A 15,632-nucleotide genomic window follows, 5' to 3' on the forward strand; every position below is an offset into this window, starting at 1 on the left:
TGATCACAATAAGCCATTACCATAGTCAGAGTTTTGATCTCACAATCTGACATTACTCTAGTCAGTGTTACCAGTGAGCCATTACCGTGGTCATTGTTATGATCTCACAATGAGCCATTACCCTACTCAGTGTTATGATCTCACAATGGGCCATTACCCTCGTCAGTGTTATGATCACACAATGAGCCAACACCCTAGTCAGTGTTATGATCTCACAATGAGTTATTACCCTAGTCAGTGTTATGATCTCACAATGAGCCATAACCCTAGTCAGTGTTATGATCTCACAATGAACCATTACCCTAGTCAGTGTTATGATCTCACAATGAGCCATTACCCTCGTCAGTGTTATGATCACACAATGAGCCAACACCCTAGTCAGTGTTATGATCTCACCATGAGCTATTACCCTAGTCAGTGTTATGATCTCATAATGAGCCATTACCCTCGTCAGTGTTATGATCACACAATGAGCCAACACCCTAGTCAGTGTTATGATCTCACAATGAGTTATTACCCTAGTCAGTGTTATGATCTCATAATGAGCCATTACCCTCGTCAGTGTTATGATATCACAATAAGCCATTACCCTAGTCAGTGTTATGATCTCACAATGAGCCATTACCCTAGTCAGTGTTATGATATCACAAGAAGCCATTACCCTAGTCATTGTTATTACCTCACAATGAGCCATCACCCTAGTCAGTGTTATGATCTCACAATGAGCCATTACCCTAGTCAGTGTTATGATCTCATAATGAGCCATTACCCTAGTCAGTGTTATGATATCACAATAAGCCATTACCCTAGTCATTGTTATTACCTCACAATGAGCCATTACCCTAGTCAGTGTTATGATATCACAATAAGCCATTACCCTAGTCATTGTTATGATCTCACAATGAGCCATTACCCTAGTCAGTGTTATGATCTCACAATGAGCCATTACCCTAGTCAGTGTTATGATCTCACAATGAGCTATTACCCTAGTCAGTGTTATGATCTCACAATGAGCCATTACCCTAGTCAGTGTTATGATCTCACAATGAGCTATTACCCTAGTCAGTGTTATGATATCACAATGAGCCATTACCTTAGTCAGTGTTATGATCTCACAATGAGCCATTACCCTAGTCATTGTTTTGATATCACTGTAAGGCATTACCCTACTCAGCATTATGATCTCACAATGAGCCATTACCCTAGTCAGTGTAACGAACTCACAATAAGCCATTATCCTCGTCAGAGTTATGATCTCATAATAAGCCATTACCCTCGTCAGTGTTATGATCTCACAATGAGCCATTACCGTAGTCATTGTTATGATATAACTATGAGGCATTACCCTAATCAGTATTATGATCTCACAATGAGCCATTACCCTAGTTAGTGTAATGAACTCACAATAAGCCATTACCCTAGTTAGTGTAATGAACTCACAATAAGCCATTACCCTAGTCAGTGTAATGAACTCACAATGAGCCATTACCCTAGTCAGTGTAATGAACTCACAATAAGCCATTACCCTAGTCAGTGTAATGTACTCACAATAAGCCATTACCCTCGTCAGTGTTATGATCTCACAATGAGCCATTACCCATGAGCATCAAAATTCCAGGCGTAAACGAATTATGGTTTTGAAGAGTCACCTGGTTAATCAGTAAAATTATACCTTTGAAAATATCTAAAACGTCACAACCCAGACCTTAAATATTAAGCATGTATCATTATATAGTGGTTCTTGACCAAATTTGCTAAAATAATGCCACTGGGGTCAAAGCTGGTCCCGCCTCAAATTTCTCAGATTTTCTGTATAGTATATCAGTGTAGAATATTTGGAAACACTTTTCTGGAACCGCAAGGTGCAAAACCTATATTTGGTATGTAGCCTCATATAGTGTACATTACCAAGATAACCTACATACATTCATAGCAAACAATGACAGGCTCAGCAACAAATGACTTCCATAGCATCCAATGACTGCCTCAGCAATCACTTTCTTCCGTAGCAACAGATGGCCTCCTTAGCAACCAGTTACTTCCATAGCAACCAATTACATCATTTGCAACCATTGTCTTACTAGGTCACCAATATCTTCTTAAGCAACCACTACCTATATCAATAGCAACTACATACATACATAACAGCCAATAACTTCCTTAGAATTAATAGCTTCCTTAGTTACATATGACAACCTTAGCAACTACTTAAATCCATAGAATCCAATGACTTCCTTAACAACCAAGGTCTTCCTTGCCAACTGCTTTCAACCATACCAACCAATGACTTCCTTAGAAATTAATGACTTCCTTAGGAATTAATGACTTCCTTATTTAATAATGACTATCTTAGCAACCAAGGACTTCCTTGCCAACTGCTTTCATCCATACTTACCAATGACTTCCTTAGGAATTAATGACTTCCTTATTAAACAATTACGTTGTTAGCAAACAATGATATCTTAAATATAACCTTCTTCCATTGCAATCATTGACTTCTATTGTAATCATTGACTTCTTTTGCAATCATGTACTTCTTTTGCAATCATTGACTTCTTTTGCAATCATGGACTTCTTTTGCAATCATTGACTTCTTTTGCAACCAATGACTTTCTAAGCAACAATTGACTTCCTAAACAACCATTGACTACCTATGCAGCAAATTACTTCCTTTGTAACCTTAAACTACCCAAGCAACCAATGACAACCTTAGCAACCATTTTCTTCCTACATCCATATCAACCAATGACTTCCATAGAAACCTTTAATTTCCATAGCAAAAGTCGACTTCAATTGCCATCAATTTTGTTTTCCCTGGAAACAACTAGCTGACAATGTAATGACTTCCTTACATGGACCAACCTCCTTATCAACCATCAAATAACTGGGTATTTACTTACAACCTAGGAAAGCAGCAACATCATAAATAACCACCGATTTGTTGGTCATTTAACTGATGTGAGCGATATAATGCCATCTTGTATTAAAAACTAGTAGAAAGTATCTAAATGCTATGTCATAATAAGTATAATGATTATCTGCTTATTGCTCAACTCAATGTTATTCTGTGTTGTCCTAACTGGAGGAAATGCATTATGTCTGTGTCAAAGGCTCACTCGAATGGCTCAAATTGTCGCCAATTGGCGTCTAGTTAGATGAAGCCCTAGATGTTGAAAAATGGTGATCCGATGTACAACAAAACAATTTGATCTGAGAAAAGCCAACTTATTTTATTGGTCATATTTTTGGTATTTTATCAGGTTTGCAGTTTGTAACCAAAGTCGATTATGATCCTTGTTTTATGTTGTGAAACATGTGTGCCCAAATTCTTTTAATCCGTCTAACCATTCATGACTTATAGTTTACATAAAACCAGCAGACAGGCTGACAAACTAGCTTAACTTCTATATACCTCCGAACTTTGTTTTGTGGGGTTACAATAAGATATCGTCTTTGCATGTTAGTATTTTTGACATATTCTGATATATCTTGAAAACTTTACTTTGAGCTTTTCTTTCTTCGAAAAAATTATGAACACTGATGGATGAAGAAGCACCCGAATGCTATATATTAAAATGTTGTTGTTTTTTAAAAATGTATGTGTTAATAATTGATGTTTGTAATCACATCTTATAAGTAAAAAAAATTTGCAATAATTATTTTACTCCCTATTTTTATATCTTAAGCGGAAAACGGACGTTTACATTGTGTATTGATCACCTCAAAATGTGAAGTCTTGAATCTTAAAATGGCATTTTTTTGGAATTCCTCTAAAATCTTATTTTTATACTATATTCAAGAACAGTTAAGTTTCAACAACTCCTCCTTGAGTACCAAATTACCTTAACAAACAAAAATCATTTTTCCACAAAAGAATGGCACATTGGGAGGTATATAACGCAAAGCATGGCAAATATATTTTACATATATATTCATAACAACAACAAGCAACAAAATGTGTCACAATTTCATTGGTATCACTTTAATGTTTTCTCTGGTGACTTCTTCGCTGATGTCTTGACCTAATGGACTTCTGAAAAATATGTAAAGATACTTTTACTTATCAGTATAAACTATTGCTCACCTACAAAATGACCCATGGTCCAAAATATCATATATAGACTGATAATTGAACTTTTATGAAGATCATAGATTATACTAGGTTCAGTGTAGGAAAATGTGACTGACTTAGAGTTTGATTTGACGACATGGCTCACTAACAAACTTGACCTTAATTTTATAAAGACACTTAGCAAGACCAAGTTTTATTAAGATACTAAACATGACCCACTGTAAAATTTGACAAAGATTACTTAAAAAGCACACATTCTGACCACATTTTATTTACAATGTGTAGAAAATATAGATACTTGAGTGTTAACAAGCACATATAAGCATGGCATGATCAACACGGCAGAAATTGCCTTAAAATACAAAACAACGTATTCAAATTAACAATAGAATTACAGATATCAGATGTTTTGCTTGATGACCTTAATCTTTGATTTGTTGACTCATAAATCAATGAGGTAATTCAATGACCATGACCAATGTGCATGCCAAAATTACAGACTCTACACCAAGAGTAAACAGACAAATACGTTGATGATGCAGACGACAATGCTTGACAATGCTAGTATATCATACAGTACAAAGTGCATATTTATAAAAAAAATATTTTTCAATATTTTTTTACATATTCGGTATTATAATTTCTAGGAAGGAATTATAAGATTTTTTTTGCTTGACAAAGTAATCCCTATTGTGTCATCATGCTTTGCAGGTACTACAAAACACGAATAACTGTCTGTTGATATTTTACAGTCAGAATAACAGTAAGAACGCAAGACATAATAAAACAGCCACTTGAAACGCAAGGAATATAATTCACTTGGGCTTAAACACAGTTATATTTTTGTGCATATATACTCTTGCATGGGGATGAAAAAAACACACGAGCCATATTCAATAAGCAACTTGGATTGAACTTAAGTTTAAGATTAGAAACTAAGTGTTTTCATTGGCCTGTATATTTAGCTGACCAATAGGCTAAATGGAATAACTGAAGCATGTCTAAGGATTAGGAAACGGTCAATATTGAATACTGGTCCAGTCTTGCAAAAACATGAACATGCTTACAGGTACTTTAATCCTTTTATAAACAGTTTTACCTGTTTATCCTATGCAAAAGAAACGTCAATTATTCTCTATGAAAAGACCTGGCCCAATATCACGAAAATACTGAAGTCAAATCTCAATCTCAAATTAACTTTTTTGACCATATAACATCAAAATTTACTAAAAATCATATTGTTTTTACACATTTTAAAGCTGCACTCTCACAGATTTACCATTCCGACAACTTTTTTATTTTTTGTCTTCAAATGAGCCAATTTTTGCTAAAATCCATGGAAACCATTCATATAAGACTGCTGAAAAAACATTAGATCCCAGATCTTTATATTTAAGTTCATAAATTGATGTTTTATGCATATTCCTTAAACCGTTAGTAAAGCATTAATTTTCGAACGGAAATATGTAAGTCTGGGATCTGATCTTTTGTCAACAGTCTTATATCACTAGTTTGCAGATATTTACGCAAAAATTTGCCCTTTCCAAGACAAAAAATAAAAAAGTTGTAAAAATGGTAAATCTGTGAGAGTACAGCTTTAAGAGCCCATTCTATCATAGAATATTATGTTGATTAAACCTTTGGTTAAGTTTCCTATGAAAAAATATTACACAGCCAAAATAGTGATTTGAGTACAATCCATCATTTTTTAACAATTACACAAGTATAGTTTTGCCCTAGAGTTATTTTTTCTTTCAAATATCGACATTTTTTTATCAACACATTCCATTAAAAAATTTTTTTTCAAAAAGTATAAAAACATGCAAGATTTTGAATCATTCTGTGCTCTAATATGGTAAAATGAGTAAAGTCTGAAATTGAGATTTGACTTTCATGATATTTGGGCCTTATGAATGTAAACATAATACTGCCAACACTCACTTGGGCTTAAATTTTACAGCAATTGGGTCATCTGCTATTCCACGACCAGCTAGAAGCTTTTCCATGCCATTCCTACAACAGAAACAAAATACTGATTGTGATATTTATGGAACAGTGCAATTAGCTCATTTTATCAGTTGATGAAGTCTATAAACTATTAAAATAGTTTTGCACATTTTCATTTTCTTGTAATAGTGAGGCAAGCAATGGTGATGACGTTGTTGTTGTTGTTGTTGTTGTTGTTGGTGGTGGTGGTGGTTTTGGTGGTGGTGGTGGTGGTCTTGATGGTGATGATGATGATGATGATGATGATGATGATGAAATGATGGTGGTGGTGGCCGTGGTCTTGATGGTGATGATGATGATGAAAATAATGATTATGAAAAAAAACATAGCAAAACAACTAACCATGCGATCATAATGCCATTATCAGTACATAGGTGAGGAGGAGGGACGACCAATCGTGCTCCATATTTGTCACACACGCGCTGTAGTCCCGCTCGTAAGTATTGGTTACATGCAACACCTCCAGAAACAACCTGAAAACACCATCGCCACGGATTATCATCATTCAAGAAAGAGTGCCAAAAGGTTTCTATACTGAAGTGAACAAACAATGGTAGCATGCAAGGCATAGAGGATAATTGTTTCGGTGTAAGGTCATAACATATTTCACACAGTGAGCACAAAGAGATATATTTCATGAGTGGCGTAGCCGCAAGTGAGATTTTCACATTCGGTGTTCATGAGTCGAAATAGAATGCTATCTTACACTAAAGCGAGCAATTTTTCTTTTTCTTATTTGCATAAAATTGGAGTTAAAAGTCTTTTTTTTTACACCTTTTAATAAAAACTTGCCAATTTGTATGTGCAAATAATGTCATTTTGGATAAGACGCTTTAAAAATTGTGTCCTAGCCCTGTGTATGCTGACGTCTGATTTGGAACTGAGAGCGGGCTCAAATTTCAAAACAGTAATTTATCAATTTTATTTCACTGATAAATCTCTAACAAGAGGCCCAAAAGGGCCTATGCTCTACTGGCATGGCAACAAATATATAGTTCACTTTTAGTGTTTGGGTTAGCTCAAAACGCTGCACGTTCAACATCTGAGGACAGGAAGTGTTGTAAGCAGATTAGTTGCATGAACTATTTTAATATGTGCCAAGTAAAGGTAATCTGAGGGAAAAAAATATTTGCTTTCAAAACTGTACTCATCGTCAAAATTTCATTTCTGTAGCTTTAAAAATAAAAAGTCGGTCAAAGTCAAGGACATCCGAGGACAACATTAATGCTTGTTTGCAAAACTGTTCACATGGTCAAAATTTCATAACTGTAGCTTTAAAAATTAAAAAGTAAGTCAAAAGGGGTGGGGCCAGCTTTTGCCCAAGGGGCATTATTTCAAATGTTTTCAATTGCATCATATGATGCTCCACAACAAATATCAAAGGTATGGGCCTTGTGGTTTGAAACAAGAAGATTTTGAAAATATTTCTTAAATAAGTCTCTAGGAAAATTGTGACACCCAGGGCAGTGCCAGTTTTGACCCAAGGGGCATAATTTGAACAACCATGGTAGTGGACCACTAAATAAAGCCTTGTTCAAAATAGCAAGGATTTGCATAGTGGTTTCAGACAAAAAGGTTTTTAACATTTCCCAATTTAAGGGGGGGGGGAGTCCATCCCTTACAAAGAAAAGAGAACTCTTCCCTGGGCCTCCGCCAACGTCACCGAGGTCGTTTGCATTTGCCGCACTGGTCCCTTGCGGGACAATCTCCGTGGGGGGGGGGAGTTATGACCCCAGGGGCATAATTTGAACAAACCTTCACAAGCAATTGTGACTTTACATGTAAACTTGGCTTAAAATAGACTTTGCTCATGTGGACTTGACCATAAATAGACTTAGCTTAAAATATCACTTTTTATACTTTCAAGACCCATAATCCAGGCATGCATGGGCAGATCTGGCTGGTTTTCTAATGGATATCTAAATACTGTACAAGTTTCATCGAGATACAATCAAAACTGAAGACTGTATCATGTTCACAAGCAATTGTTTACAGTCAAACTGACTTTTTAATACTTTCAAGGCACATAATCTACGCATGCATGGTCAGATCTGGCTGGTTTTGGAAAGGAACCGAGCTCTAAAGGATATCTAAATACTGTACAAGTTTCATTGAGATACAATCAAAACTGAAGACTGTATCGTGTTCACAAGCTAGTGTTTACACAAAGCATTTTTTATACTATCAAGGGCCATAATCTAGGCATGCATGGACGGATCTGGCTGGTTTTCGAAAGGAACCGAGCTCTAATGAATATCTAGATACTGTACAAGTTTCATTGAGATACAATCAAAAATGAAGACTGTATCGTGTTCACAACCAATTGTTTACACAATAGCATTTTTTATACTTTCAAGGGCCATAATCTAGGCATGCATGGGCAGATCTGGCTGGTTTTCGAAAGGAACTGAGCTCTAATGGATATCTAGATACTGTACAAGTTTCATCGAGATACAATCAAAACTGAAGACTGTATCGTGTTCACAAGCAATTGTTTACAGACGCACGAACGCACGGATGCACATACTACGTACACATTACCATCGCATAAGCTCTTCTGGCCTTTGGCCAGTAGCGCTAAAAACCACCAAAAGCATAGAATTAATAGCTATATTGTTCGATTACAGAATACAACAAGAGCACCATGGAGAGAACGCTAATGTTCATCTGTTGGTTTTTCATTCAATCAAAGGGGCATAACTCGATAATAAATAAAGCCTTGCCTTGCTGTACAAGTGTGTTTTGTCTCCCGACAACCTGTGTACAAAGTTTCAGTTAAATATCTAGAGCAGTTTTTGAGGTGTGGTCTAGGTTAAAGTTCCTTGCCAACAATGACACCAAAGCTATCACAACCAAAGCTATCACAATAACCCATCTTTTTCTTCTTGGAAAAACAGACCAGCTAATAATGTGTTTTTAGGTATTATCACCTTGGAGCTCAAAGAGCTTTTGAAAACTCGCAAGAGCGGCTCAATATACGAACCAGTGTTTTGGTTTCTGGCAGAAGGTTGTTGTAGTCACAGAACCTGAATGCCCTTTCTATAGGGCGACACATGTGTCGTAGAACGGCAAACTGGAAGGATGCACAGACATCAGCGGCATTAGAGATCACCCCACTGGCTACAATACCTGGAAGAAATTAAATGAATGAACGCTGTTTTCTATAAATAAATTGAGTTCTTCTTTTATACTTTCTTTCATAAAGATAAACACGAAATCAATTTAGCATAATATTGTGCAAATTTTGTCATCAGTTATATATATTTAAAGGTAGGGCCTACACAATGATTTTATTAAAATAAAGAAAACAAATTCAGACTGTGTTTTATCTATACAAGCAGGGTATTTATCTATAAGTGAATATTGGGACTCCATTTTTCTCATTTAATAATATATTCTGGTACACTAAACTCTCATGCCCTAAAAAGTGGCCTTTAAATGAGAAAACATGTAGAATCTATCTATCCTAGTGTAAATACTACGATATTGGTACCTTGTTCTTCTTCTAGGTAGTATATTATCTTTCCTTGCCTATTAATAATAGATTAAATTGGTACCTCACTTTTTTCTTCTAGGGTGTCGGCTATCTTTCCTAGCCCATCTTCTACAGTTTAAATTGGTACCTTACTTTTTTTTCTCTTAGAGTGTATATTATTTTTCCTAGCGCATTTTTTACAATTTTATTTGGTACATCTATTGTTATTTAGTGTGTTTTGGTACCTAGGTTTTTCTTATTATGCGTGTTAAATCTAACCTAGCATATTTTCTACAGTTAAAGTTAGTACCTTGTTATTCTTCTTGTGTGTGATTTATCTACCCTAACACATTTTCTACAGTTAAATATCATATGACACCTTGTTTCAGTCATTGTAATTAGACTTAAGGATGAACAAGCCCGAATTCTTATACTATTGGTTGACATAAAAAATTTGAACAAGCCCTGCTATATAAAATTCAGAATTTGAGCAAGTCCCGAAGACATTTTACCAGTGCAGGGCTGGTGGGCTTGTGTTAATTTCGACTTTTGCAACTTATGTGTTTATTATATATCCCAGTGCTTCTTCTGCAGTTTAACTCGGTACCTCGTTTTCCATCTCTGAATAGGCGACAGTACTATCTATCACTGAGCATTTTCAACACTTAAATTTGGAACCTTGTATTTTTCCGTCTTGGGTGCATATAATCTATCCTAGCATATCATCTACAGAAAACCTGTACATATTACCATCTTTCGCTGAGTATTACCAATTCTGCAGCATTTTCTACAATTTGATTAACTTGGTACCTCATTTTTCATCTTAGATGTGTATTACCTTAGCCTAGCGCATTTTCTACAGTCTAAATCTGTACCTTGTTTTTTTTCCTCTTGTTCAATGTAAGTACAGTAGTGGGCCTTCATGCCCGCAAACGAGAAATTACAACTCCGGCTTTTAGTGTACACGTGTGGAGCCTCAAACATGTCTGGATCGCCTTGCTGGGCCATTAATTCTATCGAGGCCCCGCCACTTTTTCCATAGCATTGTGGGAGATTCTTTAGTTTCATTCTACGTGCAACCTGAAAAACCAAGAGGGTATCATCCCACTTTACATTACAATGACTTGGTTCCTTATTGTTTAACCACACAAAATTTTGTGGTCGAAATCAGCACATGTTTGCAAGTCATGCACTGTAAGAAGCTTTCCGAGCTTGCTCGAAATTCTGGATTATACTTTTAATAGCAAGGCTTGTTGATTTTTTTTTAATTACTAGTGGAAGGAGTTGAACTTGAACGTTTATTCAAAATTCTGATGTCTGCCTTCATAACATAGCAATGTGACCTCATGAGATAATAAGTAAACAAAAATATAAAATCACCAAACTATTAACCATATATTTTGACTTGAAAGTAGGATTATTTTATAGGTTTTCAGAAAATAGGAAAACAATGGAGGCCTTTAATAGTTAGAAAAGTAGGAGAGCAGGAAAGCCTGTCCTAGGGTAAAAACTTATTAATAGGGATTTGGAGTGTCATTTGGACCATTGCAAACAAACAATTAAATAATAAATTATTTCTGAAGCACAAAACCATCCACATCTTCTTCCATTATGGTTTACCTTGTCAAAAATCTCTCCAGGGGCGTTGTCAATGCTGCTGCCTAGCAACAAGAAGTCATCAATGTCCCTGGCAACGGCTAGCAAGCAGTGCCCCCCACTCACCAGTAGTACAAGGAAGGGGAACTCTACACTGTAGGGAAACGGATGAATTGTTTTTCTAGTATATACTAAAATAATTGTAATTTTTGAAAGCTGATAAAATTACTTCAGAGTCAATTTCCTCTGACAGTAGAAACCATTTCTAGTACCGTAAATGACTGGGTATAAGACGATAGGGGGTATTAGACGCAGGGAAAAAAAATTGTGAAAAATCCGAGAAAAAAACTTTTAATCTTTGTTTTTGGTTAAAAGACGCATAGAAAAAATGTCAAAATCGTCCGGCAATCGTAGCAATTTAGAGAGGCCATTGAAAAAAGTTACCTTGGTGGGGATCAAATGCTAACCAAACTAATATGCACTCTTATCAGAGTTCAAACAAAATACTTCTTAATGAGCAAGTATACAAACAATGCGCTAAATGTTCAAATATCATTACCTTATTTAATTATAAAAAAATACCACAGATACACAAGTTTTAATTGAGAATAAGCAATTTTGTATCCGAAGGTTAATGTTCGAACCTGTCAATCATTCTGGCCGTAAGGGCATGGGCCTCCATATGATGTACAGGTATCAGTGGTACTCTGTAATGAAAGGATCAAGATGAGGTAAGATATCACTTAGCACTCAGTAAGTCGGTTTAGAAAATAATGGTAACGGTAATTATTTGCAAGGAGATAGTTTAAACTTATATTTAACTTCATGAAACAGGTTGTAACAACATTATATTAATCAGTCTCATAAACACGATGCAACACGTGAATGTGGTTTTGTAATGGGTGGAATCCAAGTACCCAGAGAAAACCCACTTGTTAAAGACTCAGAAACAACAAACCAAATTCACATAGCCAATGGCCGAAATCACACCCCAGAATGATGCCTTTGTTAATGGGGAGAAATTGATATGCTAACTCGACAACAAACTGACATTAATATGTATAATGTAGTTGGAAATTTGGCCAAATTGCAGCCCCAACAAAAACACACTGATGCTTGTCCATGTAACTCTGTTGACCAAGGAGCATAACTTGAAAAACCTTTAAAGCAAGATTTATAGACCTTTCTATCACATGAGTGTTATTTCACTGGCTAACATGTATTTAGTTTCGTGTGAATATCATAAACATATTTTAGATTATTTTTTTGCAACGACAACACCAAGGCTTGTATGTGATATTTTCTTTATTTTTCCTTGTTTTCAAGTTGATGCTGGATCCGATGAGACTTATATTTTTAATATTGTAAATATTGATACATACATGCCATATTTTCTGGAGATCATTCAGGGGGATTTGTTCAGAAAAGATGAAATTTAGGGGGATTTTGGTAGTATTCAGGGGGATTTCTTTAGCAAGTTTAAGTTGGCAAAATTTCAAAGTTTTTTTAGACGCAAGTACGAAAAAATGTATTCACATATATATTGTTATGAAAACCTCTAACTTTTTCATTATACAGAATTATTTTATGTCATGATTTATCATATTCTTATGATACACTGTCATGTCATGCTGTAATACTGTAAATTAAATTTACCTTCCTCCAAAGTCTTTTAAAAAGTTCTGTTTAATACTATCAGCTATGATGACTTTCAGACACTAAGAGAATGGAATGAATATTATTAATTTCTTCCTTTTCCAAAATAGTAATATTTCTTTGCCTTTGATCATTACTTCAAATTAATTGATCACTTGTTGTTAAGGTTTCCTTTTGGCATTTATCAAACCTTTTTTAAACAGTAATTTTACGCTTGGGGAGTTGTTTCTTTACAGTCAGTTTCACCCACATATTGTGGTTTCACTTTGTCATTATTGCCTGATGTAAAATCTCTTAAAAAAAAATTAAATTCCGGGGGATTTTTACCTCCCGCCAATGATAAATATTGGGACAAGTGTAAGGTAATGCGCATATAAAATAGTTGAAACCTGTAAGTAAACTTGCCTTCATTAGTAAACATGTGTTTCACTAATTGTTTCAAGTTGGTAGTATTATCATATACTGTGTTTGTGTTGTTCTTATATTCGTCTTTTTGACTATGACATGGGCTTGTACCTGTAGTTTTCATTGTATTATTAACATATGTCAAAACCAGTTAAAACTTCCCCTTTTTTTAATCCATTCAACATACAGTAACCTTTTGTAGGCATGCAATTAAAACTACCACCAGTTAACCAAAGGTTGTCCATATAGCATAGTGGTAAGCGCACTCACTTCTCACCAAGGTGACCCGGCCTGGATTTATGTTGAGTTTGGTTGGTGGCCAGACAAGTGGGTTCTCTCCAGGTTCTCTTTCTCAGGTAACTTTCTTCACAATAGTTGTTAAAATAAATATTAAAATGTTTAAACTAATTAACCATTAACAGCTTAAAACTTATCTTTACATCATTGACTTTTAATTATTAACTTAATAATTGAATTATAACTTTTCTACCTATTTTCCATCACAAGTTTCTGAGCATGTTTGAGCCCAACATCAAGACTGAGAGGAAGCCCTGGCTCCACCGCTACTGCAACTGCATCAAGATCCTAGAAGCATAGAAACTTATCTTTAGTTTAGGCACTTAATGTTTTACTGGCTACCTGTTTTTCTTCACAAGTTTCTGAGTAAATTCTACTTCTTGCTCAACATCAGCCAACTGTACAAACCAAAATTATATTATTTTTTTTTCATTTAAACACTTAATATAATAATCCAGACAAAAAAATCAAGTTTGCAGTTTTCTTTAGATGAAGTGAATATTGAATTTTCTGCAAAATGTACTACTTCAACAGAACCAGACAACTATATATTGCATGATAATGAGGTAGATACTGTATCCCAGTTTAAGGATAAAGTTAATGCATATATGCCATATCCCCAGGCTGAGGGAAAATCCACCAAATTAATTGTGTGATATTGACCAATTATTTTTTGCCTGCATATAATCTATCTCAGCATATTAATTACCATAAATTAGGTAATTAAACCTGCTGTTGCATGGCTTACCTGTATTTCTACTCCTGCTTGGGTTAAGGCATCTTGCACAATGTTGTGGATGTGCTTCTCGTGTAAAGCTTTGGCATATGGTGGTAACACCCCTCCCAGTCTTGAAAGTAAAAAAAGACTTTTTTTCAAATACTAGTAGATGTAATAGCTACTGCATCCATTACCCGAGTCTTTGAAAATATACACACTAAGTGTTATGTTTCACAAGGCTTATAATATACACTCAGTAATTACAATACAAATATAGTTCAAGGGAGTAAAGTGTATGACAGCTGCATGGGTAAAAACACATGTTTTCACAGACTGCTGCTCAAGAACATGAAAAATGTAATAAAAACTTAAATTACACAATGTCACGGGTAAGGTACATGTACAGGACCTTTCCATCAGATAGACACAATCCAAAGCTTTTGTTTTATTAAGTATACATGTATGGAAACAGGATTGTTCACCTAATTTGCTCAAAATACATACTAATTTTTGTAAATGAGGCAAGAGCTCTAAAATTGTGAAAATAGAGACAAAATGCATAATATTGGGAACTACTTTTTAACTTCAAACAAATCAAAACCTCCTTTAAGATTATGGACTTGAAGAGTTTTAAAAGGATAAGACTCTAATTCAACATCTGTACTAGTTTTACCTGTTATGTGTTGATTTGAAAGTAACAATTTTGATTGTGAACTTGAGTCCACAATTACACTCTAAAAGAAAGTAATAATTTGGATTGTGAACTTGAGTTCACAATTACACTATAAAACACAATGTATTTTATACGTATAATCTTTTCAATTTTTTTAGTCCAAAGTATGTTGGAAATCTCTTCTTTTTTGTTAATTCTACAAAGCAAAATGTCCACAGGAGTTGGGGGGGGGGCTTAAAAACTGTTGGTCAGGTTGTAAGAATCCATATTTGTCTAGCTTGAAAAATCCCCATATATGGAAGAACTTACGAAACAGATATAGATGTTTGTGAATGCAATGCATTTCCGAGTATATGAGCGCTTTCGTCTACAACTGCAGCGCCTGTATCATCACATGTTGTTTCAATTCCCAAAATTTTGTACTTGGAGATATTTCTTTGATTTGAGAACGACTGATATTGTGTCATTCGTTTGTACAATGTTTTGCACACGGAATACGTCAAACGTGATTTTAAAATCATATTGATTGTATTGCTATTCAAGCAAAATATCAGTTAACAGAAAAAAACAAGGCTTATATTTTTTGACATGTTTTCTATAGGGCGCAGACATCTTGAATCCTTCCCAGGGTGCAATTATGTGAACATGCGAGGAGCAAATTCTCGGATTCGACTAATAATTGTTTGTTTCAATAATTGCTTTTTGGTAGCAATATTTCGTATTTGTTTATCTG

At 35.0% G+C, this 15,632-nt stretch overlaps 1 protein-coding gene across 5 annotated transcripts in view; it reads right to left on the reverse strand.

Annotated features, from left to right (window-relative positions):
* Positions 1–3,914: 3,914 nt before the first annotated feature.
* LOC128224324 (tRNA N6-adenosine threonylcarbamoyltransferase, mitochondrial-like) overlaps positions 3,915–15,632 on the reverse strand; it is a 451,923-nt gene continuing 440,205 nt past the window's right edge. For 4 of the 5 annotated variants that reach the window (XM_052935154.1, XM_052935315.1, XM_052935233.1 and 1 more), the window contains 9 exons: positions 14,257–14,356; positions 13,702–13,796; positions 11,795–11,857; positions 11,175–11,304; positions 10,430–10,634; positions 9,063–9,208; positions 6,422–6,552; positions 6,014–6,085; positions 3,915–4,033 (listed from right to left, as the gene is read on the reverse strand). In XM_052935154.1, the coding sequence (XP_052791114.1) occupies positions 3,961–4,033; positions 6,014–6,085; positions 6,422–6,552; positions 9,063–9,208; positions 10,430–10,634; positions 11,175–11,304; positions 11,795–11,857; positions 13,702–13,796; positions 14,257–14,356 (1,015 nt within the window). In that variant the 3' untranslated portion in view covers positions 3,915–3,960. Of the gene's footprint in view, positions 4,034–6,013; positions 6,086–6,421; positions 6,553–9,062; positions 9,209–10,429; positions 10,635–11,174; positions 11,305–11,794; positions 11,858–13,701; positions 13,797–14,256; positions 14,357–15,208; positions 15,511–15,632 lie in introns of those variants that run through there. The other variant, XM_052934519.1, reaches the window with a different exon arrangement.

The sequence above is a fragment of the Mya arenaria genome, chromosome 1 (assembly GCF_026914265.1).
Source record: "Mya arenaria isolate MELC-2E11 chromosome 1, ASM2691426v1".
NCBI classification, from domain to species: Eukaryota; Metazoa; Mollusca; class Bivalvia; order Myida; family Myidae; genus Mya; species Mya arenaria.